Here is a 24654-nt window from a genome sequence, read left to right as displayed (position 1 = left end):
CTTGTATAGAAGACACCCGGGACCCAGAAACCTTGTCGATAGGGGAATACTTATTTCACTCATTAAAATGCAAATCAATTTATAATTTTTGAAATGCATTTCTGGATATTTGTTATTGTCACTGTTAAAATAAACCTACAAAGAAAAAAATTAATAAATAATAAAATAGACTGACCTTTGTCAGTGAGCAAACGTACAAAATCAGCAGGGGGTCAAATACTTTTTTGCCCCTCACTGCATAGGCGGTAGTAGCAACAGCTAAGGGTGTTGTACAGATGTTTGATACAGTATTGAAATATAGGATGTGCGGTAGGGAGTAAAGTAAAATAAAGTCCCTTTCGTTGAGGTGGAGAATACGCCATATGTCTACTAGTTGGGCCTTATGTAGGGCTTGAATAAGTTCTTAGATCATGCCGTGGTACAGGGATCCATATCCCCTATGAGGGGTTTGATCTCCGGGTGCACGGGTACAATAGTTCCTGAATAAAGGATGGCAAGGTAAGGCAATATTGTCAGCAGTGGCTATTGTACATAAGGATGAAAAAAACATTTGTTTGCATGTGTCCTTGCTAGCATGAATGCTTTCAGTAAGGAGCAATGTCCTCAGTATATAGAATTAACATAAACTGCATAGCGTGATTCACCTTACCAGTAAGCATAGCACAGGGTAACTATGTGAGGGGCATAAGGCATCTCAGGCAGACATAATCGTAAGGAACTTGCTATACAAACATTAAGGCTCAAAAGACCTTGACTAGGAAGCATGCGAGTCTCTAAACTGCTAGATGGCAACAACGAAGCATAAAAAAAAAACATTGAAGCACAAAGACCCAGGAGAACACAGATGTTATCGCCCTGCAGAAAAATCTCATGGGGCCTTGGTCTCGCTTGCCTGCAAGCATGGGACAAATTCAGGCGGCGGGCCCACAAGGACCCCCCTCAGGAAGGCAGATGCGGAAAAGAACACATCCTTCCAGCTGTAGTCAAATAGCGAGAACTACTAAAAGTCTGCAATAAAACCAGCATGTCTATCCGGTAAGTGCAGAAAAGAGAAGAGCATAGCAACTGTAGTCACTTGACAGGGACTCTTAAGAACATCCATCAGTAATCTAGCTGCCATACACTGTACTACAAGCAGAAGATGCAAGGTACCTGCCAATTAGGATTCCCTGAATTGTAATATGTGCGCGAGAGGATCTCCAGGGAGCGGTAGGGCCAGGACGACCCATTTGTCGGAGGAGTAGTTGTAGCCAGTTTGGTACCTGAATGGGGTCCACTTCCAGGAAAGTGAACAAATCCAGTAGATCCGCCGGCGTACGCAAGGTGAATGAAGCGGTGGCTTTCCAAATGGTAACAGATAGCCCCACTGGTATGTGCAGCCTTGTGCCCATGCTAGGAGAGGATACAAGCAGGCCCTGCGCTGGAGCGTCGCCTTAGATAGAATCCGGAGGATTTGCTGAAGGCACCATCAAAGTCCCCATCTCTGGAAAGTATCACCTTCTTCTGGGGGTAGCGGTGTAGGCGATAAACCACATCCCAAGGCCTGTTTGGGTCAGTAGGCTGGGGGCCTAGAGCCCTGTGTGTTCTATCCAATTCCACATTCTGTGGGGAGGCCAAAACCTTCTGGAAAATGGCACACCGCGGTGGAAAGGTCCTCCATGCCTGTAGCTTTTGGAGGGCCCCCGAAGCCGCAGGTTGTTCTTGCGGCTTCTGTCCAAGTCCTCCAAGTGGCGTTGGAGGTCCATTGCTGTCTCCAATTGGGACACACGAGACCATTCCAGGTAGGATATTGGTGACTCACCCGTATCGATTTGCTGAGTGTAGGTGAACCTCCGCACCTCACCGACTGGATGTCACGACGATGGGCTTCTTCCACCCTAACAATCAAGGCCTCAATGTCCTGTTTGGTGGGCAAGGCCTGCAGGGGCGCCTGAATACCCCCCTGGTGGCGGTCCAGCTCTCTCCGGGTGGCAGAGTTGGTAACATCCGACATGTCCGGGGCGGAAGATCACAGGGGTCACTGGCAGGGAGCCCTATATGGAGGCAAAGCCAGGTGAGGCTGGTGAATCTGGCATCGAGATGGCGTCTGGAGAGGTGGGGTGCACATTCTGGAAAAAACTGTGTACATTTCCTGGAGAAACATGGGAACGATTTGTGGCTAGCATCCTGGATCAATAAAAACTGTTAAGATCGGTGATTTTGCAGAGATAGGCAAGGGGAAGCCGGAAGCTCACAGAAAATACATCCCTATTTTATGTGATAGAACACCCCAAAGTGGCAGGAAAATTATAAATTGTTTTCACGTTTTTTTATTTTTTTACAGATATCTGAAAAGTGTGGTGTGCATTTGTAGAACCACCTTTCACTGCATTTTCAGCTGAAAGTCTTTTTGGGTCCCTACCAGCTTTGCACATAAAGTGTAACATTTTTGCCCATTTTTTGCAAGACAGTTTAAGCTGCCAGATTGGATGGAGAGCATCTGAACAGCAACAAACTTATAAAAATGCAAACATGCTAAAAACACATGTACCGCATGTTCCTTATTTCTGCTGCTCAGTGGGCATGGAGCCCAGTTCAGATTCTACATTGGCCAAAGCAGTTGATACAGCACACAATGCACTACTTTCCAGGAAGTAGTAGAAGTTAATACTGCAGTCCAGCAACATGTTTTCCTTTGCCAGCCACCTTTACTACATCAGGTCCTGATGAAACTGCACTGAGGTTCTGCAACACTACACTTTAACATGAACTCTGCTTTGCACAGGCAGGTTACGTGAACCGTTTCCTGCCCTCGCTTTAAAGAGTTAGCATTTTTTCTGGAAAGAAAGTAAGTGTCTCTGCTGTGGGCTTTTGAGCATTTACAAATCTACTTGTTATCTGAGATATTTTCCAGCACAACCCAGTGCTGGAAGCCCATTACAACAGTAGATGCAACAACATTCATGTATAACACTAGACAGATTTGCTAATTGCAACATTTTTTAAACACAGAAGTTGTAAAGTAGGGCAAAAACAATTCAACTTTTGTAGACTGTTCATTTTACAGAAATCTTAAAAGCTGAACTTCAGTGACAGAAATGGAGCGCTTGCTGCCTTACTGGGAATAAAGTGCCCCAATGCAGGGTGATATTTCACCTCTAGAGATTACTTTTTTCTAAACAGTACTGTGTTATGGGGTTAGTCGTCACTGCAGCTGGCTGCTAAACTACTCGTAACCTACAAAAGCATTGCCTTGTCTAGGGGGGACCCTCTACAACAAACTACAGCCAGTCCTTCCTTACTCATGGTTTGTGATCATCTGTCTTCATTAGCCCAGAGTTCAGTGCAACCACTTAATCGGTGCACTGATTAGCTGTACCCTTTCACACTTGTCGGTCATTGGCTCTACTTAATAAAAATATGAATGCTGATAACTGTTTACATCTTGATCAGCCATGTATGGAAAAAATCTAATCCTGTGGTAAAGAGCCGCTGTGGACTGTTGATCACAGAGCATGCATCGCAGCAAGCAGGGATCTTGGAGGTTGTCAACAGACACCCTCTTAGAACTAAACGGCAGCACTGTAGCCGTCATTCTGCTACAGCATGGTCGGCAAGTGGTTAGAGCTTATAGCGTCAGATTAGCCATTTTCATTCCAATTCCTATGGAGATTACCTGTCAAGAATGTCACAAAAAAAAAAAAAAAAAAAAAAAAAAGGAAAAAGTCAATAGTAATCCTACCACCATTTGATGACGATGACTGTCGCGTCGGCATCCTCTGTGGCTCAGAGTCCAGTGGGTTGCTAATAGGAATCTTTTTACACGTGCGCACCCGAAGAGAAGGCCTGGGACACTCTGCAGAAGGAGCCTAAAGAACAAACAAATTTGTTATAGACAATTTATAGGGATACACAATAGAAAGTTATTCTACTTTAGACTAAGTAGTGTCAATTATGTACAGTGCCTTGAAAAGTTATTCAAACGGCTTGAAGCTTTTACTTTGTCATGTTACAACCAAAAACTTAAGATTTATTGGGATTTTCTGTGATATGTGCCACTTTGTGTTGGTCCAATTGTGAAGTGGAAAGAAAAATTATAAAAATGTGTCTTTAACACACGGATACCACTAACATCTAGTAGAATCAATTGCTTTCAGGAGTCACCCAATTAATAAAGAGTCCACCTGTGTGCAATTCAATCAAGAGTATAAAATGCAGCTGTTCTGTGAAGCCCTCAGAGGTTTGCTAGAGAACCTTAGTGAACAAATCGCACCATGAAGGCCAAGGAACACACCAGGCAGGTCAGAGATAAATGTATGGAGAAGTTTAAAGCACTGTTAGGTTATTTAAAAATATCCCAAGCTTTGTACATCTCTCAGAGCACTGTTCAATCCATCATCCGAAAATGGAAAGTATGGCACAACTGTAAATCTACCAAGACATGGCCATGCACCCAAACGGACAGGCTAGGTGGGGAGAGCATTAATCAAAGAAGCAGCCAAGAGGCCCGTGGTAACTCTGGAGGAGCTGCAGAGAGCCATAGCTCCAGTGGTAGAATCTGTCCACAGGACAACAATTAGTCGTGCACTCCACAAACCTGGCATTTATGGAAGAATGGCAAGAATAAAGAAATTGTTTAAAGAGCCATAAGAAGTCCCGTTTGCGAGAAGCCATGTGGGGGACAGAGCAAACGTGGAAGAAGGTGCTCTGGTCAGGAGAGCAAAATTTAACTTTTTTTTTTTTTTTCCCCAAAAAAAATAAAATAATAAAAATAAAATAAAATAAATCACCCTACAGCCAGAATTACAATAGAATGGTTCAGATCAAAGCATATTCATGTGTTAGAATGGGCCAAAGTCCAGACCTAAATCCAAGTGAGAATCTGCGGCAAGACTTGAAAATTGCTGTTCACAGATGCTCTCCATCCAATCTGACAGAGCTTGAGCTATTTTGCAAAGAATGGGCAAAAATTGCACTTTAGATATGCAAAGCTGGTACAGACATGCTCAAAGACTTGCAGCGAAAGGTGGTTCTACAAAGTATTAATTCAGGGGGGCTGAATTATTGGAGAGAGAGAGAAAAAAAAAAAAAAAAGCCACACTTCAGATAATTGTAAAAAATGTTGACCACCATTTATCACTTTCCTTCTACTTCACAATTATGTGCCACTTTGTGTTGGTTTATCACAAAATCCGAGTAAAATATGTTTACGTTTTTGGTTGTATCATGACAAAATTTCAATGCACTGTATACACCAATGGTTGCCAACCTGGCATTCTGGAACCACCTAATTGCATTCTGCAAGCCACTCATCTCCACCTCTGCTTCACATGTAGTACAGGCTGATGGATTAAAAGCAGCCTAATCAAGTTCAAGGGGCATGGCACAGAATGAGTAACAAAAATAAAATACCACCATAGTACTACAAATGATCAATTCTAGTTAAAAAGGACAAAAATAAGCAATTTGTTTCTTACCTCCTCAGCAGGTTCTGCAGCTTCAGCCCTGCAAATTTAACAAACAAATTTAAGTCTGAAAAATCTGGCATCAGTCATTATACCACTTAGGATTTCCGTTAATTTTAAAACGCAACCATTATATAGAGACTAGTTGCAAGTACAATCCTTAACATGGTCACACAACCAATGAAGTCACCCAGAGAAGCAGAAGATTCAAGTATAACTGGTGATAAGCACATACAAAAAAAAAAAAAAAAAAAAAAAAAAAGCGCAATTAAAGAGAAACAATAGCTAAGGCACTAGTCTAACAAAACTAACCTTTTTTGGGGGGGGAAAAACACCCACACAAAACCCATATCCAAACTTACACTAAGGAAGCAGCTCCTAGGACAGGGTGATCAACTAGGACAGCAGCAAGCTACAGATCACCGAGCTGAATGAAGATGGAGCTGGGTCAGCACACACCATGCCACAGCGAGAATATGTCGGGGGCTTTGAAAAAGGGGCAAAGCCCCAAAACGCATATGCCTTTTGGTGTTCTGACTTGTAGCACAGAGATAAGGAGGGAGCTCACACGGACGCCAACAGCGGCATGGTTTGTTTACATTAAGCTCAGTGATCTGCAATATCTAGGAAAGCAGCAAGCCACACCTCATGTGTGGATGGAGGAATCTTACTTATTTCAATCAGGCTGCTGGCTGATTGAAATATATAAAATAAGAAAAACTTTACACAAGGAAAAAAAATAAAAACACACACACACACACACACACACACACCACACTGTCAACTATTCAAACTAATCTCACAATCATTCTCACCTAACTTGAACAGTGACCTCTTCATCCACTATTTCAACAGAGCTCTGGTCTGCAAAAAAAAGTAACACATTAAAGCAGAATTAAAAAAGGAACTTTAATCCAAAAATTAAGTCCTAGATGACTTCAGGCTGGTCCTAGAATATATAAAAAATTATAATGTCTTTACTGTTTAAAATCCAGTAATGCACTGTCACATCCTGCTCTGCACATGCTCAGTTCTCCATTTTTAGGCACTACCGAGTTTGTAAAGGCCGATCCGATAGCCTTCAAGCTTAAACCCTCCTATCCTTTACAGCGAAGGAAGCTGCTTCTGTTTGATCAGTAACTGGCATGGTTCTGCACATGTGATCAGCTAGGACACCAGCAAATTAATGATTTGACAATTTGATTGAGGACACAGGCAAATGTGATAGCAATCCGAGGAACATAATCATGTTTTTTTTTTTAAACCATTAAATTGAAAGACTAACCACTTCAGCCCCCAGAGGATTTTACCCCCTTCCTGACCAGAGCACTTTTTGAGATTCGGCACTGCGCAGATTTAACTGACAATTGCGCGTGTAACGTTGTACCCAAAACAAAATTAATGTCACTTTTCTCTCACAAATAGAGCCTTCTAAGCGACTTTTCCCCAAGTTTAGGCCGATATGTATGCTTCTACATATTTTTGTTAAATCACAATAAGCGTGTATTGATTTTCACAAAAATTATAGCGTCTACAAAATAGGGGATAGTTTTATGGCATTTTTTTTTTTAGCAATGGCAGCGATCAATGCTTTTTATCAGGACTGCCACATTATGGCAGACAGATTGGACACTTGACGCCATTGTCATTTACAGTGATAAGCGCCATTTAAAAAAAAAAAAAAAAGGCATGGATTACTGTGTAAATGACACTGGTAGTGAAGGGGTCAAGTGTGTCCTAGGGAGCGATGGGCTTCAACACACAAGACGGTGATCGCTGCTCTCAATGACAGAGCAGTGATCTCTGTCCTGTCACTAGGCAGAATGGGGAAAGTCTTTGTTAAAGCTTCTTAAAGGGTACGTACCTGTACGCCCTTTTGCATACCAGTGCCATTCTGCTGATGTAAATCAGCGTGTGCTGGTCGGCAAACGGTTAGTTACGCTCTATGATTTACTGTTGTACAGGGGCTCTGGGCTTCAGCAAAATGGCAGCCTCTAGCAAGAAAATGCACACACTAATTTTGGTAGCATAATTAATACACAAAGTATGTTCCTGGCTAAGGAACTCTTTTCTTCCATCAAGTGGTTAAAAAGAGAAGGATCAGGGCTGCTCTGTACAAAATCACTGCACAGAGCAGGTAATTATGACAGGTTCTTTAAAGGTTCTTTGACACTTTAAGGCAATGTCACATCAAAATGATAACTGGCTGAGAACTGTTTTCAGCAGCAGTCCCAAGATTAGGTGGGGTGCCTGTAATATTCCAAAACAAATAAGCACCAGTGGAACCTTGGTTAACAAGTAACGCGATTAACAAGCATTTTGAAGATGAGCATTTTTTTTTTTTTTTTATTATGACTCGGTTTGCGAGTGTCGGGAGCCACTCGGAAACACTCCATTCCCGAGCCTTTCAGAGTTCAGCAAAGCTGTCCGAGTATTTCCAAGGCTCTCCGGCCCCACCCCTGGCCACATGCAGTATTGCATCCAATAGAAGTTAATACGGAACAAATTAGCTTCGTCTCTATTGACGTCTATGGGGAAACTCGCTTTGATATGCGAGTGCTTTGGATTACAAGCTTTCTCCTTGAACGGATTATGCTCATAATCAAAGGTTACACTGTACTTCATATTTTCTTAGGACACAACAATGCCTCTGTAACATTTCATCTCTTTTCATTTAGCAATTGAGACCGGTAACAGTGAAGCGAGATCAGACCTCACCTATAGTTCAGTTAAAATGTGCACAGTGGTTGTAGGGTGGAGGCAAAAGTTTGGAGTCAGTAGAAGCCAACAGCTTCGGCAATAATGTGCCAGGTTAAGAAAACACTACATGTCAATTCAGAAAAGCTGTGGCAATTTCTGTATGTGATAAAGATTTGGAACCCTTCATGCTCCAATCACTCAAGCATTTTCTCTTTCGTCAAGACCAAAGTGAGCAGAACAAAAATGATGCTGTTGCCAGCCCAATCTTGGGTGCATTATAAATCACCAATACAACATAGTTGGAAAGATAAGTGGGGCTTCAGTACCTCGAAAGTGGGGGGCAAAGAGGAGTACTTACAACTCTTGTAGCTAGAAGCAGAATTCTCTGTAGCTCTCTTTTTCGACATTGAGCGACGAATGGATTGCCGAACAGCTTCTCGAGTCATGCTTTCACGCTTCTTGGCTAGGGAGAACTGGTTAGCTAAAGAAGGACGACAGCTGACCGACTTGCGACCCACAATGCTGCGACGTACCGAGCGCCGGTCTGACTTAGAGCCTGTAGGTGTTGTGCTGTGACTTGACAATTCTAATGACAGGGTTTTAGCGGCTTCTTCAACACGCTGGGGCGTTTCACTTGTCAAATCTATCATTTCTTTATAAGCAACCTTAGGCGTGGAGCTGTCTGCAATCTTTAACTTAGCTGCTGTGCGGCCATTTTTTTCAGGGGTGATAGGATCGAGGGGTTGTGCGATGGTCACTGAAGGAGGAGACTCAGGCACAGTTGGGACAATAGTTTCTGTATTCTCTTTTTTCACCGAGCCCAGTGCAATCATCTCTTCGCAGCGCTGTTCTGCACTACGGCGTTCTTCGGCACTGATCTTCACCTGCAAGATGCGATCATTGGATACATTAGCAAGATCTTGCAGTGGTTTCTCCAATACTGGCATGCATGCTGTGCTGGCTTGTTTCCGTGCCCGGGTCATTCTCTTGGGCTGGTCAGCATCTTCCTGAATAGATTCATTAAGTGGTTTATTAAGTTGTTTAGTGGAGAGCCTGCGTACAGATGAGCTCCAACTGGCACTGCTTAGTCTCCTGGATATCCTGCAAAAAAACACAATTGTTTTGAGCTGTGCATGTGATACAAATATACAATTATAATGAAATGTTTTAGGCTATGTGCAATTTCAATGTGGAAAAAAAAAAAATATGCAATAAGCACATCTTAAACTACAGGAGATGGTTCTTCAGTGCTTTGTTCTACCAATGCTCATCTCAGGTCAACAAGCACTTTTACCATTATGTCAAAATTAATTAAGATATTATGCCACCCATCATTTGCACAAAAAGACTTTGCGAGGGGAAAAAAAAAGCAGGGAGCAGATACCTGTAAAATCCAGGCATTTGCTCCTACTTTCGGACACAGATCACGATGATCGCACTTTCTGCTGCAAACTACGCCATGTCCTGCCCTTCCACCGCTTCTGGAAGACACAGGTCCCAGATGACAGCAGGGACCATTTAGAATGTGCAGCGTGTCAAGCATGCACAGACGGGAGCCAGGAGTGAAACCGAACGTCTTCACTTCATGGTTCCCTTACCAGGAATGGCAGCGGCAGCACCCGTAAGTCGATCCGAAGAGCAGCTTCATGTGCGGACATCGCAGGCTCCCTGGACAGGTAAGTGTCCATATATTAAAGTCAGCAGCTGCAGTATTTATAGCTTCCGACTTAGTTTTTTCCCCAGGAGGAACTCCGCATTAAGTATGGAACAAAGCATCTCTATAAAATGGAGCCTCACTAAAACACTATTTTCTGAGCTGGGTATAGAGCTTTAAAGTGAATTTACCAGGTGACCACATTTTAGTGTCAAAATAAAGAAACCCGGTGATAACTGTACAAGCTGGTAAACCCTTACCTACGCTAAAGAATTAAATCTTGCAAGAGAGACTGGACATCACCTTCACTAAACAAAGTATGTCAAGGCACCGCAGACCCTGCCTCTTCTTGCTACAACACAACTACATTACATGAATGTGTCAGTGCTTGCATGACTGAAGATTTAAAGCAGTGGGCCAGCTGAAATTTTTTTTTTTTTTTTTTTTTAAGTCAGCAACTACAAAATTACTTTAGTTGCTGACTTTTAAATAAGCACTTACCTGTCCAGGGTGTCCGTGATGTCAGGCGCCTGAGGCCAACCCGTCCCTCGGCGCCTCCATTTGTACTAAGGGAAACAGGCAGTTGAGCCTTGCGGCTTCAATGCCGTTTCCTACTGCGCATGCACAAATCACACATCGCTTTGTGAATGGCTGGCTGTGTTCTGGGACACACACAATTCCCAAAACACAGTGTGCCCCATTCCTCAGAACACAACGCGAGGAGAAGATTACCGCGGTGTAGAAAATGCCAGATTAGGACAATCTGCCTAGCAACAGCCATTTCTGGCAAGTTAAAAAAATATATTTTCAGATTTTTATGAACATTTTTATTTTTTATTTTTTTTAGGGTGGTCCTCCGCTTTAAGTGAGCAAGTGACACAAACTGCTCATAAATGTACTTTTTTCTGCTCCTGGGCAACCCTCTGACTTCAGGCCCACACCTTACATAAGTTCTTGACTTTTGTCTGTAGTGATTAATGAGCTCCGTCCACCAGATATAATCTCTCTGCTGTTCCAAGATCCAATATAAGCACCTTGACTATAAAGGCTTCCACATGTAGTTTGGCAAGACCAGGCTTACTATTAGCAGCAGGCTGTAGGTATAGCCTGGGATTTAGGCACTTCCAAGGCTCTAAGAAAACTAGTTGAAGTGAAATATAAGTGATATCTCCACAAGGTGCCCACATGTGTCAGAATTATTAGTTTGAAGACCTAAAGTGTTCTTTACTATATCACTGTAAAAGCACAGATGTTGTGGCACGTTATACCTGGTTAAAAGTAGCACAATGAACCAAAGAAACAAAAAGTTGTGCATAAATGATCCATAGTATCATTACTGCTGCAGCAGTTACCTGCGCCCACTCGGGTCCCTATTTTCATCTGGCACAATAGAGATTCTTTTCTTTCTGCGTCTCTTCTGAGACGGTGTCTTTGGCATCAGTTCTGGCTCAGCAGTGAAGTCACTGTTGGCAAAGTAGACAGCTGTAAATATTATGCAGACAGTAAACCCTCTGATTGCAACAACCTGCACAAATCAGGAAAACAGAAATAAAACAAAAACACGTTTATTGAACGGACATCTGGAAAAGGTACGGGACTGTTGCTGTACAAACGAAAAGCGAGTTTTGCGGGACATTTCCATCAGTGTTTGAATTACCATCAAGATGTAGACAACTTGGCCATAATAACATTTGCAGCTTGAGAGGTTATGTGATAAGTTGCTGATCCTGCTATACTCACTTGCTGAACATCTTCCTGGCTGCCTCCTCTATCTCCATCAGCCATACCATGTGCTTGCTGTCCAGATGCCGCACAAAATCTTCTGTTTTGCGGGCACATACTTGCAGAAGATTGGAAAGGCTTTCTGGCTCATTCATGGTGACACCTATCGATGAAAAAGGTTTATTTTTTAAATGTAGTAGTCGTATACATTTCTCAAGTTGCTTGTGTGTGAAAAGACTGAGGAAGCGAGAAATCTACATACCTCTATTTAGACAGCTTTATGTTAATAGATGAAACCTAGAAGTGTTCCTTGCCATTTACCATAAGATTATTAACTTTAAAAGTATTACATTTTTATTTGGAACAACTTTGTAACCTTTGCTAGGTGACAGACTTTTATTCTTAGCCGGTCATTGTTACCTCCATCAAACAACTGAATCCGAGCGTTGGCTGGGCAGCAGAGTACCCCTGCCCAGCCACCATTCTCTTTACCTAGTCAACATCGGCTTCAATGCAGTACCACCATAACCGACCAGGTGCTCTTGTTCACCCGCCTTAAGGCAGCAGAAAAGGTTAAAAAAAAAAAAATAATTGCATTGTATAAAGACTTTCATTGGAAAAGCAGCCCTACAGTGGCTTAAACCTTCACCTGGTCTTCCATCCGAGTTCATGGCCGCTTAAATGGCTGAGCTGCGATGACATCACTCCAGCAGCATGAAGCTCTGAAGCAACAGCATGGGCTCCCTTAGAGCACTTCATGTGCTGGTGAGGTCACCTGGCTGCTGCTCCCTAGAATATCTCCTAAACTGGAGATGCCTTGCTAGTACCTGCAGGAAACAAAAGAACTGAGGGGCAGCTGTTGAACAACCAACATCAGCCCCGTTGTTGGACATTGCACCAATTGATAAAATTCCCTTTTCCCAACTCACTTTTGTATGGAGAAAAAACGAATGAGCATTTCACTGCATGGAACCTTATTCCAACTTTTTTTTCCCCAAAGAAAAAAAAAAAAATTGTATACCACAATGAAAAACACAGCCGTCTCCACGTCAGCTATTCGCTACCCAGTTACGGCTTGTTGGATGGCAACACCATCTCCTGCATCTATATGAAGTTGGTGAATGCTTTCTAGTGCCAGGGTGGCAGTCACCAGATGTGGCCTCTGGGGGAAAAAAAAAAGGCACTCAAATAATAAACCCCCTACCTCCTCTGCTGTGAAGATGGACTCGAGATGTGGCATATTGCATGACCATGTATTAAGGGTGGGGTGACACTGCCATGCGGAGCTGCTCACAGCAGGGGTCTGGTGCGATGCAGCTCTGCAAAGAAATCAGCTTCCAGGTTTTTATTTTTTAGTCCAAACAGACTCATTGAACAAGTGGAAGTTAGAATGCGATTGGCTACCATGCACAGCTGCACCAGATTTTGCACTTTCCAGTCTTAGTAAATCAACCCCAATGTTTGACTTCAATTCACAGGAAGGGTCAAAGACACCGCATTTCTAGCAGGATCAACCAAAACTTTATGATAAATTATAACCTGAAAATAAAAATCGAAAATAAAATGCACCACTTCGAAGGACTGTTGAGCTGCAATAGTACAATTCTGTTCTTGGGTTCAAAAATCGCCTTTAATAAACCTTGCATTCTAAATGCTACATGTTCTACTTTTGTACTAACTACTTTAGTATAACTCAAATCACATATTGGCATAGAATGCATTAGGATAAAAAACCTGACTTTACAACCCCTTTAGATATCAAGAAATGTACTGCATCTTAAATTTTGATTTAGTCAGTCTTGACTAAAATGCCATTTTAGTTGACTAAAATAGTGTTTAGTCAATATTGTAAAGGTAGTAGGTTATCTTAATACATTAAGATTAAAAAAAAAAAAAAAACACCAAACACCTTCTGTGTGCAGCAGCCCTCCATATACTTACCTGAGCCCATCTCGATCCAGCTGTGCTGAATGAAAGACTCGGCTGTCCAGAGACTCTCCCTCCTCGGTGGAAGTAGAGCGCCATTGGCTTCCGCTGCTATCAAAGTCCGTGAGCCAATGAGGAGAGGTGATTGAGCCAGGCCACAGCTCAGTGTTTAAATGGACACATGATGCTGTGGCTTGGGTGCCCCCATAGCAGGCAGCTTGCTGTGGGGGCATTCAACAGAAGGGTGGAGCCAGGAGCACCAAAGAGGCTCTGGGCTGCTTTGTGCAAAATAGTGGACCTTTATAGTGTAACCAAGACCATGGACGTATAAACTATTTACAAAATATTAAGTAAAAGATTTAAAATAAGCCATCTGATTTTATTGTGAAGTTATTTGTTCTCAAAGATCACAAAAGAGACAATTCAGTAGATTTCAGCTTAGAAAAACCTGCTGTGCGTTTACATTAAAAGGCGAGGAAAAAAAAAATAATTAAAAAAAAAAGCACTTCAGTGTTAGCGCCTGTGTTGTGCACTTGTAGAGAATTTTCAAATGCTTACAGAAGAATTTTAAAGCCACTCAAAATTCTTGATATAGGGAGCAGATTGAGATATACTCAAAGCAGCATAGGCCCCAGCTCTCACTATTAATGACACAGAATCACGCTGCGCATTACCGTGCAATTGAAGTCACGTGCATCGCAGTCTGAGCCCATTCATTTTAAACGGGTTCAAATCATACTGCATCGCAGCAAAAGTAGTGCATGCACTACTTTTTGAAATGTGCCGCATGATACTTTTGTACCGAGATCTGGTGCAGGAAAACGCACTGTGTTTGGGGTGTTAACACAGATACCCCCTGCAGACTGCAACTGCAGCGATTGCGCATCGGAACGTGGGTTTCCCATACTGCATCTAGTGTCAGCCTAACAGGGTTGACTTGGGAAAAGCAAATGCTTGCAGGCAGTAAATCACCTCTATTAAATTCTATAGAAATGCACTGCACTGTAAGGTTCATCTATGTGTTAAGTCGGCGGGGGGGGGGGGGGGGGAGAGAGACGGCTGAAGCCTTGCACTGTTTTCCAGCCACAGTCCGTCTCCACCCCCAAATAGGCCCGCACTTGCCTCCGCTTGCATGGGCAAAGGCACTGTGCCTTTTCAAGTGTTCACTTGTATCGTTAGCTGGCGGGTCTTGTAGCTGGGACCTGCGTTACCTTATCACTTTATTTCTTCCTCTTCTGCTACCCCACTCTTTACACCCCCTTCTTTTCCCTCCCCTGATCCCTTCTTTCCCTCCCCTCCTCCCCCCCTCCCTTTTTTTTCCCCTCCCTCTCCTATTTTGCTGTCAGTAGGCAGGGCGATGGACTCCATGAAAATTGTATCAATTAATGCCAAGGGTCTAAATATCCCAGAAAAGAGACGTGTATTGTTGGGTGACCTCCGCAAATTACATGCGGACGTTGCTTTTATCCAGGAAACACATTTTAGACAAGAGAAATACCCGATCCTTAAAAACAGATTCTTACCGACCGTTTACCACTCCACTAATCCCTCAGCCAAGTCTAAAGGAGTCTCCATCCTCATATCAAATAAACTTCCCTGGCAATGCCAAGCAGTATTGGGAGACCCGGAAGGTCGTTTTATGTTCATTAAGGGTCTGGTGGGAGTAACCCCTTTCACGCTGGCATCCGTCTATGCGCCGAATGAGCACCAGAGTGCCTTTATAGCGAGGGTCTTGGATAAGCTTGGAGATTTTACAGAGGGACACTTAATCCTTGGAGGAGACTTTAATGCCCCGCTGATTCCCTCTACCGACACGTCTTTGGGACTTCAATTCCCCCACGCATAGCTAATTCCCTCCATAAGGCCCAATTGGTGGATGTATGGCGCTTAACGCACTCTGGCGAACGTGACTACACGTTTTTCTCGCACACTCATAAATTATACTCTAGGATTGATTACTTTCTGGTGCCCCATAGTCAGCTACATTCGGTAAAAAATGCCTCCATTGGGAATATTACATGGTCTGACCATGCCCCCATTATTTTAGAATACACGCCGACAGGGGGACACAGGGCGGGCTCAAAGTTCTGGCGGCTAAACGAGAGCCTCATCCAGGTCCCTGAACTCGTGGCTGAGGTTACAAGGGCGCTGACCCTGTATTTTCAAGAAAACGCTTCCCCAGACTGATTTGGGCACTTTATGGGAAGCGCACAAGGCGGTCATTAGGGGGATTTTGATCAGCCATGGTTCACGGATTAAGAGGGAGCGATCGGAACAGTTGGCCAAGCTACTGTCCGCCATGTCCTCTCTGGAAGCATGCCACAAGCATGCCCCCACCCGGTCCCTGGAATCTGAACTGGGGGCAGTCCGTAGACAGATAACCGACTTGCTGTACTACAGAGCCAAGGCGGCACTCCAACGTTGCCGACAGACTACCTACGCGTTTGGCAACAAATGCGGCAAAACTCTAGCTAGAGCGGTCCGGGAACAGAAACGTGCTTCCTATATCACCCATATCGCTAAGCCCGATGGCCAAAGGGTTACCCTCCCTGAACAGATAGCAGATGAGTTTGGGCAATTTTACTCTAAATTATACAATCTGACGTCCAACCGGCCCTCCCACACTGCTATAGCTGACTATATTACGTCCTCACATATGCCCTCTGTCCGCAGATATAAGGGAAGACCTAGAAGCGCCCATTACTATAGAGGAACTCCGCACTGCCATCGGACATACGAAACCGGGTAAAGCCCCGGGCCTGGACGGTTACCCAATATCATACTATAAGACTTTCCTCCACATTCTAGGCCCGCACATGATATCTTTCTTTAATGCACTTGGGCCGGAGGTGCCCTTCCCTAGGGAAATGCTGAGAGCCCATATTTCCCTGATCCCCAAAGAGGACAAGGACCTGACCCTATGTGGTAGTTACAGACTCATCTCCCTACTAAACGTAGATCTGAAGCCATTCTCCAAAATCCTGGCACAGCGCCTAGCGCACCATCTCCCATCCTTAGTACACCAGGACCAAGTGGGTTTCATACCCAACAGGGAAGCCAGAGACAATACGATACGGGTCCTTAACCTCCTCCACATAGCCAATAAAGGGAATATCCCCCTGTGTATTTCTGAGCACGGATGCTAAAAAGGCGTTTGATAGAGTTAACTGGGAATTCATGCTCGCCGTGCTCAGACATATAGGTCTAGGGCAGTGATGGCGAACCTTGGCACCCCAGATGTTTTGGAACTACATTTCCCATGATGCTCATGCACTCTTCAGTGTAGGTGAGCATCATGGGAAATGTAGTTCCAAAACATCTGGGGTGCCAAGGTTCGCCATCACTGGTCTAGGGGATAGAATGCTTAATTGGATACAACAAATTTATTCCAATCCCACGGCGCAAGTGAAGGCGAATGGTATTCTCTCTTCGACCTTCACAATTGCTAATGGCACGAGGCAGGGGTGTCCTCTATCACCTCTCCTCTTTGCCCTATCATTGGAGCCATTTATGTGTCAGGTACGACTGAATGCGGACATCCAGGGCCTGGTGGTTGGGGATTTGCACTGCAAGATCGCAGCTTACGCTGACGACCTCCTATTTACCTTGTCCAACCCTACGATCTCTCTCCCCAACCTCCTTAAAGAATTTGACACATACGGTGGTCTGTCAAATTTAAAGATTAATTTTGACAAATCCATGGGTATTGCTGTACCCCCCAAAGCGGCGCTCGCCATGCAAACGCACTTCCGCTTCAAATGGATGAGTGAAGCACTGAAATATCTAGGTACTTTTATCTAACCAGATATTAAGCGTACTTTTGCCTTGAACTTTCCACCCGTTCTGACAAGGACCCGTGTCCTGCTGGACGGGTGGAATAGTGGATTGCACTCTTGGTTTGGTAGGTGCAACCTGCTAAAGATGTGTATCCTCCCTAAATTTTTATACCTCATCCAGGCTCTTCCTATTCATATACCCCTGTCCTTCAAACAAGTCCACACGATATTCACCTGGTTTGTCTGGGCGAATAAAAAACCCTGTATCGGCAGGTCCTATATCTCCCTTCCAAAAAGACAGGGGGGGTCTGGCGTTGCCAGATGTCAGGCAATACTATATGGCCTCGCACTTGGGCCGCATTCTGGACTGGAGGCGTAACAAGCATCTTAAGCTCTGGGTAGATATTGAGCAAGCCCAAACAAAAACCATACTGAAAATTGCGCTCTGGTGTTATGAGGCCCTCTCTGGGGAACTGAGGAGTCATCCTCCGATAGGCACCACCCTGCAACACGGTAATCGGTGCGCCCTTCAGCTTTCCATCACCTCAGCACATTCACCTTTGTACCCGGTGTTGGGCAATCCGGATTTCCTGCCAGGCTTAGAGCCACATGAGTACTACTCTCTGAGGGAGGCCGGTCTAGACTGTGCCTCTGCCTTTGTGATTGACGGACAATGGCCCTCTATAGCGGCCCTGACTGCAGGGGAGGGGAGATTCCGACTTCCCTTCTGGAAGGCGATACGGCTCCACCATTTTCTCCACTCGTTGCCCCAATCCTAGGGACTTCATTAGACCCCCAACGGAATTCGAGGAGTTGTGCCTGCATAATGACCCGATATCGGGCACTTTGTCCACCATGTATTCCATGCTAGGCAATGCCGCGCCGTCTCCACACTTGGTCTACCTTACTAAATGGGAGAGGGACCTCAGCCGCACGTTCTGAGACACAACAACAAAAAATTATTAGCTGTGCCCTCCAAACTTCCATATGTACCAAAATACAGGAAACCAACTACAAAATTATGACGCGCTGGTATCTCACGCCCTCTAGACTGTCTAAGTGTTTCCCCAACTCTTCGGATCGCTGTTGGAGGTGTGGAGGGGAGGAGGGCACTTTGTTGCATGTGTTTTGGTCCTGTCCCAGCCTGCAGGGATTTTGGAAGGAAGTTAGGCGCATCACCCAGAAGTTCACAGACTACGAAATACCAGAGGATGCGGCCTTCTTCCTTCTTCACTTAACTGAAGTCCCACTCAAAAAGTATAAAAGTTCACTTACCCGCCACCTGCTCAATGCTGCGAAGGCCTGCATACCCCTGCGCTGGAAACAATCTTGCCCCCCCCCCCCCCCCCACCATAGCAGACTGGCTGAGGAGAGTGGAGGAGGTCAGTAAGCTGGAAGACCTGGTCCTTACGGCGCAACACAAACATGAGAAATATGTGGAAACCTGGACCCAATGGAAAATCATCTATTCCGATGAAGGGACTGCACTGCTGCATCCCTAATTGATCATGCACTTCCTGTGTCTTCCAAGACCTGCTCTCAGTAGTGTGGTGCTCGCCCGCGCCCTGGCTGCTGTCAGCCTGCCTCAACCTTCCCAACCGCCCTTTTTTTTTCCCCTTCCCCCCCGTCTACCTCTCCCTTCATCTTTCTTGTTCTACCCGCGCTCCCCCCCCCTTTTCTGTCCCCACCCGCTCTCTCGCTACTTTCACCAGAAAATGGAAAAAAGTTTAGACTACCCAGCTGCCCCTTAGTTGCCGCCAAGTTTCCTCATCCTGCATGTAACATGACTTGTTTTATTGCTCCTGGATAAACGTCTAATGTTTTGGGTGACAAGCTATTTATTCTCTGTCTGTACTTCTGTTTATTCATTATGTATTGCTGGGATTCTTTCCCTTTGGTGTTTAATAAAAATATATTTGGAAAAAAAAATAAAAAAAATGCACTGCAAATGTACCAATGGCAATTGAATCACACATAAAGGTGCAGTTGCAAAGCAGCAAAAGTGATAATTTATAAGGAAAAATAAATAAAAAAAAAAAAAATGTGCTAGAAGTGGTAGAGTTATAAATAGTTGACCTGTGACAAAAAGTTCACTCTGCACTAATCCTATTCCACACTTTTGGTTGTATGCGATAGCGTGTCCCCCACAAACCCTTACAGACATAGGATGATGGGAGGTGCTCTGTAGTCCAGCAGGAGAGAACTCAGGCAGGGCTCACAACACCATTTAGAATTTCAGTACCAAGGCTGCAAACTAAAGGCTTTACTGACAATTGTCTTCCAAACATACATCTGGGAGCAATTTTACATAAAGATATAAAAACATATTTCAAGAATTTTAACATTCCTGCTAAAACAATCAGAACTATTCAAGTGTGCAAAATAAAATAAAATAAAAAATTCAGTTTCTCCATAGTAAGCACATTCCAAATATTCTAAAAGTAACCCAGGCTTTGCTTAACCGGCTCCTAAAAGAACCCGCTGGCATTTACCTGCTACAAGTTCTCTACTTTTCCTGGTTTTCAATAAATACAACGGCATACTACGGATTTCAAAGTCAAAATGCTTATATTGTATACATGTATTCACATGAGGCAACATTCATAGAAGTACAAGTTTGGACAGCCGAGGTTTTCGCTCTCCAACCTTTGACTACATATCAATTTATAAAAAGATTGTCTGCAGACCTTACAACCCAAAGCAGTATACGCGACACCAAAAAAAGTATTTAAAAGTCAAGATATCTGCCATGAGACTAGAAACACTATAAAAAAAAAAATAGGTGTCACTTACAGCTCCAACATAATTCTCCTGCATCAGTAAGTTTGGGACACAAAATGATGCGTGGGATGTCAGATGTTTGGGACAAACCAAATTTGTGATTCTGCTGGTTCCAAGAAGCTACACATCCCATCATGACTTGCCACAATTGCCAACATCAAGGCAAGGATCCAAATCTACTAGGTAATTGCATGCCATCAGTTTGTGCTAAAAGAGCTGGGGTGAAAAAAAGCATTCATGTACAATACAGTGTACATGAAAGCAAAGTGGCAAACAGGCAGGTTCTTTTTTTTCTACATCTCATTAAAGTTAATTACCTACCTGCACACGCAGCTCAGTGTATTATTTTGCCATTGGTCAAGATTAATGAAATTTGGGTTTAAGTGTAGTGCTAAATAATCAAACCAATGAAATGTGTATAAATCACTACATAAAAACTATTAAAAGTCCACCGATAAAAATGAAATAGAAATAAAAGTTTCCATCATGGAGGTAGAAGAATATCACGGTAATGATCTCATAAAAGCCACAGACCATCACATGGAAATTTCTTTCAAGCAAGTGGTATTGACTTAAACACGCTTAGGCTGCTTTCACACTGGGGCGGGAGCGGTGTCGGCGGTAAAGTGCCGCTATTTTTAGTGGCGCTTTACCGTCGTTTTAGCGGCGGTCTGCGGGCGCTAGCGGGGTGGTTTTAACCCCCGCTACCGGCCGAAAAAGGGTTAAACCCGCCCGCAAAGCGCCGCTGCACCGGCGCTTTGCCGGCGGTATTGCCGCGGTGTCCCATTGATTTCAATGAGTAGGAGCGGTTTAGGAGCGGTGAATACACCGCTCCTTCACCGCTCCAAAGATGCGGCTAGCAGGACTTTATTCACCGTCCTGCCAGCGCATCACTCCAGTGTGAAAGCCCTCCGGCTTTCACACTGGAGTGAAAGGGGCCGGTTTTTTTCAGGCGCTATTTTTAGCGCTGTAACGCCTGAATACCGCCCCAGTGTGAAAGCAGCCTTACTGAAACCGTTGGACCCGACTGTCAGCGACAACTGGTCAATCAAGCAAGGATTATCCCAATCGGCAGATGGTCCAAACTGTCACATTCTTGTGTAGCTGCTTACCTTTTTGTCTATTGTTTGAGTAAGCGCAATAATTTTCTTTATTCACAAGATTAATGAAATCCCATGCATTTGCACAAGTGACAAAATCTTGGCCCAGACAAACAGGTCAGCAGCCGGTGTGGGAGCTCCAGGACACTGTAGCGCTGAAGTGGAGGCGAGTATACTTCCACTTTAAGCTTACCTAACTGATTCCATCCTACACCCTTCAGATACATGCTTTGTAGAGGTTAAGAGCTCTTATCCAAACAATGTTGCTCCTTCCCCTTCTTTCAAGAAACTGCAGATACTAAAATGACACAGGAGGCCACACACATGGGCCAAATATCAGGGAGCATTGGCTGGTTCAATAGAGAGCAGCCGACATTCAGCCTGTGTGTGCAGCAGCTGGTCCAGCTGCTGTCAAAAGAGGCATGACAGAAAAAAGGTCTGCTGATCGGCATCTGTTCAGTACTCTCAGCCAATGGCTGAGAATGCTGACTGGTGTATTCTGGCAGAAGCAGTCCCCCTGTCAGAACACAATTGCACAGCATAGGAGATTGCTGTACTAACATTGCATTGTACAGAAGCCCTCCTAAGAGCTTCAGTTTTTCATTCAGCCCACTGGGTTGAACAAAAATTAAAAACCTACGAGTGTGTACCAGGTTTTAGGGGCAATTTAAAAATGCACATTAGCTGCCACACGAGTGGGCCGAATACAAGAAGCTTGAAGAGACAACTGCCCCCTTCCCCCCATTGTAAAATGGCGGTGTGGCACCCAGCATCTGACTATATCAGAGGTGCACTCATGGGATGAGTATGACTAAAACTGGGTACACACTAAATTTTATGTTCAGCTGGTTGAAAAAAAAAAAAAAAAAAAAAATTAACAGATTGCTATATCCACACAATCAAGGATTGAGAGGTCCCTGTGCTATTATATTTTGACAACAGGGACTCCTCCACTGTCACAGTTCACTAATCAGCTCTGCAGCCAACTGCCTGCAAGCCTCTGATTGAAGGAGGTTTTCCAGCAGGACCGTTTGACAGAAACTACTAACTGTCTTCTGTCAAACCAGGAGGACAGAGTGAAATTCAGGCTGTCCCTACCAAAACAGCTTAAAGCGTTATAAGAAATGGGACGTTACTATCTACAGGCAAGACAATAAGACGGCTTACCTGTAGTACAGTTAATATCTCCTACACGTGGTGTTTAGAAAATATTTACTTTAGTAGCAGGTAGTGACATCAATGGCGCATGCACACTACACTCTCAATGGACGGCATGAGCTGTGCTGTAGTAATCGCTCCTCTAGGCATGAATGGCCAGACCCCACAAACCTGCGCGAAGACGGAAGCCCTGTCGGGGTAAAAGCATATAGCTGGAGAGATTCGTTTTAAGGGAAGTCTTTCTGAATGTGCGAATATACAAAGCATACTAGCACATTATATTCAAATTTCTCTTCTCTTGCTGTTAACTACTGCTTTAACAGTCATGCACGCTAATAAATAAAAAAGCAACACAACCACATGCCTTTAGCCTTGGTTCACATTGATGTGATTTGGCATGTCAAATCGGCAGTGTCAGAATCAGATGCCGCATTTGTCCCAAAAGTTGTTTCTGTACTACTTTTGACAATTTTAGGGTGTGATTTCCATTGATATCTGTGCAGAAACCTCAGCTGAACTTGCATGAATTCCCACAGTCAGTGTGAACCTGGGCTTAAAGTGAAAGTACAGCTGGTTTATCAACACATGGCTGACAGGCAGGGTATTACCCTATAGGTCTCTTCTGCCACAAATGCATCTGTCTGCTTGTTTGCTGTCATGTTCCCTGAGCCTCGCACACGCGTGGAAGTGGCATTACTGTAGCCTGGCCTATCAAGTGGCCCAAGGCACAGGACCCAGAAGGAAGACCAGGCAAAACTGGAAGTGCCAAATCAGTCCCAACGGTGCGCTGAACACCATATGACAGGCAAGTCTGCCATAATGTACCAATACGCCGTGCATACTAGTACATTATGGCATAACCCCCCTTGGGTGCCAAAAATACGATAGCGGATTTACTTACGCTTTAACAACCCGCAACCACATATCTAAATGAGCCCGGATGTATTTTAGAGGACAGCCCAGGAAACCAGACAAAATTAGGGTAACACTACAGGGTTTTGTGCGTGCCACGTTTGGATGGGCATAGCCGCCCATTCCTTTGATCCCTGCGCCTTCTCTACAGTGCAACCGCATGCAAACCAAAGTGTGCAGCACCGTGATGTTTCAAGCACCTGAAAGGAACTTGAATTTGTAAAGCACTGCGTAAACTGTCGGCGCTATATAAATCCTGTATAATAAGTTATCAACAACATTGGATTTTATAACAGTGAGATAAACCTGAATCCTTCAGAACTGTGTACACACACACACACACACACACACACACACACCACTGTTATGTCAGATGTATTTATTTAGTAAATAACACGCACAGTAACAGATGAGAAGATCATCATGCAGAATAATAATCCTCCGCACACACTGTGAAGATCAGGGACACTTCCATGGACAGATAGAAGCACACAACCCCGGCCTATCCCTGGAATGGGGTCAGCTGACCCCTCCTCACACTGCAGGGCCCGGGCCGGACACTGGCGATGACAGAGGCGGCCATGCTGGGCTCACCCAGGATTAAAGCCCCCTGACCGGCGCTTGTGACAAGTCACCGCCCGGCTATACTGTGACTAACTTTCCATACAAGGGTTAATGGAGGACGGCGCTCACCTATTCCGGGACCCGGTCTCCCGAGTTTCCGTTTCCCCGGTGTTGTTATTCTATAGTTCTGGCTCCCCCGTCACAGCAGCTCCTTCCTCTCCCGCTCAAACCGTTCAAATAGTTCAAATCCAAACGGCTGCAAGCCAGCCAGACAGCGCGACGTCAGAGGGCGGAGCCGGAGACCATAGAGGAAGCCGGGTAAGGATACAAGAGCCCCGCCTTCCGGGCGCTGGAGGACTCGCGAGACGCAACAAAGGAATGGAACGCCGTTGGTTGGGTCGATGTGTTCTATGCTACAATAGTTCTAAACTGGAAGTCCCTTGTTATTCCAGTCACTGAATCCTCATACAACTCTATTCCAAGTAGTACAAGCACAGTACACCGCATTACACACACACACACACACTGCAATAGTGTGTATATATATATATATATATATAAAAATAAAGAAAAAAGCATTACAATAGTATATAGATAGATAGAACTATATATATATATATATATATATATATATATATATATATATATATATATATATATATATAAAGAAAAAAGCATTACAATATTTTCTAACTTAGGAGTAGTTGTAAAACCAGTCACTGAATTCTCATACAACCGTTTTGTCATTCCAAGTAGTACAAGCACAGTAACATATTTATATATAAGAAAATATATGATAAGAAAAAAAAACAAAAAAATTACAATAGTTCCAAACTGAGTATTTGTAAACCCCAGCCACCAAATTCTCATACACACAGGCATATAAAGAAATGTGTCAGTTGTTGACAGAAAAAAAA

At 44.1% G+C, this 24654-nt stretch overlaps 1 protein-coding gene across 1 annotated transcript in view; it reads right to left on the bottom strand.

Moving 5' to 3' along the window:
• The window catches only part of INCENP (inner centromere protein), a 46601-nt gene extending 22572 nt beyond the window's left edge, over positions 1 to 24029 (bottom strand). The window contains exons 1-7 of the mRNA XM_077460777.1: positions 23867 to 24029; positions 11539 to 11683; positions 11151 to 11261; positions 8503 to 9245; positions 6260 to 6308; positions 5457 to 5484; positions 3722 to 3848 (exon numbers count right to left, since the gene is read on the bottom strand). Of these exons, the coding sequence (XP_077316903.1) occupies positions 3722 to 3848; positions 5457 to 5484; positions 6260 to 6308; positions 8503 to 9245; positions 11151 to 11261; positions 11539 to 11675 (1195 nt within the window). The 5' untranslated portion in view covers positions 11676 to 11683; positions 23867 to 24029. The remainder of the gene's footprint in view (positions 1 to 3721; positions 3849 to 5456; positions 5485 to 6259; positions 6309 to 8502; positions 9246 to 11150; positions 11262 to 11538; positions 11684 to 23866) is intronic.
• Between the last annotated feature and the right edge of the window lie 625 nt (positions 24030 to 24654).

Source organism: Lithobates pipiens, unplaced genomic scaffold (genome assembly GCF_037356315.1).
Source record: "Lithobates pipiens isolate NorthernLeopardFrog02 unplaced genomic scaffold, aLitPip1_a1.2 Scaffold_10, whole genome shotgun sequence".
NCBI lineage: Eukaryota > Metazoa > Chordata > Amphibia > Anura > Ranidae > Lithobates > Lithobates pipiens.
This window is presented reverse-complemented; position numbering and strand designations above follow the sequence as displayed.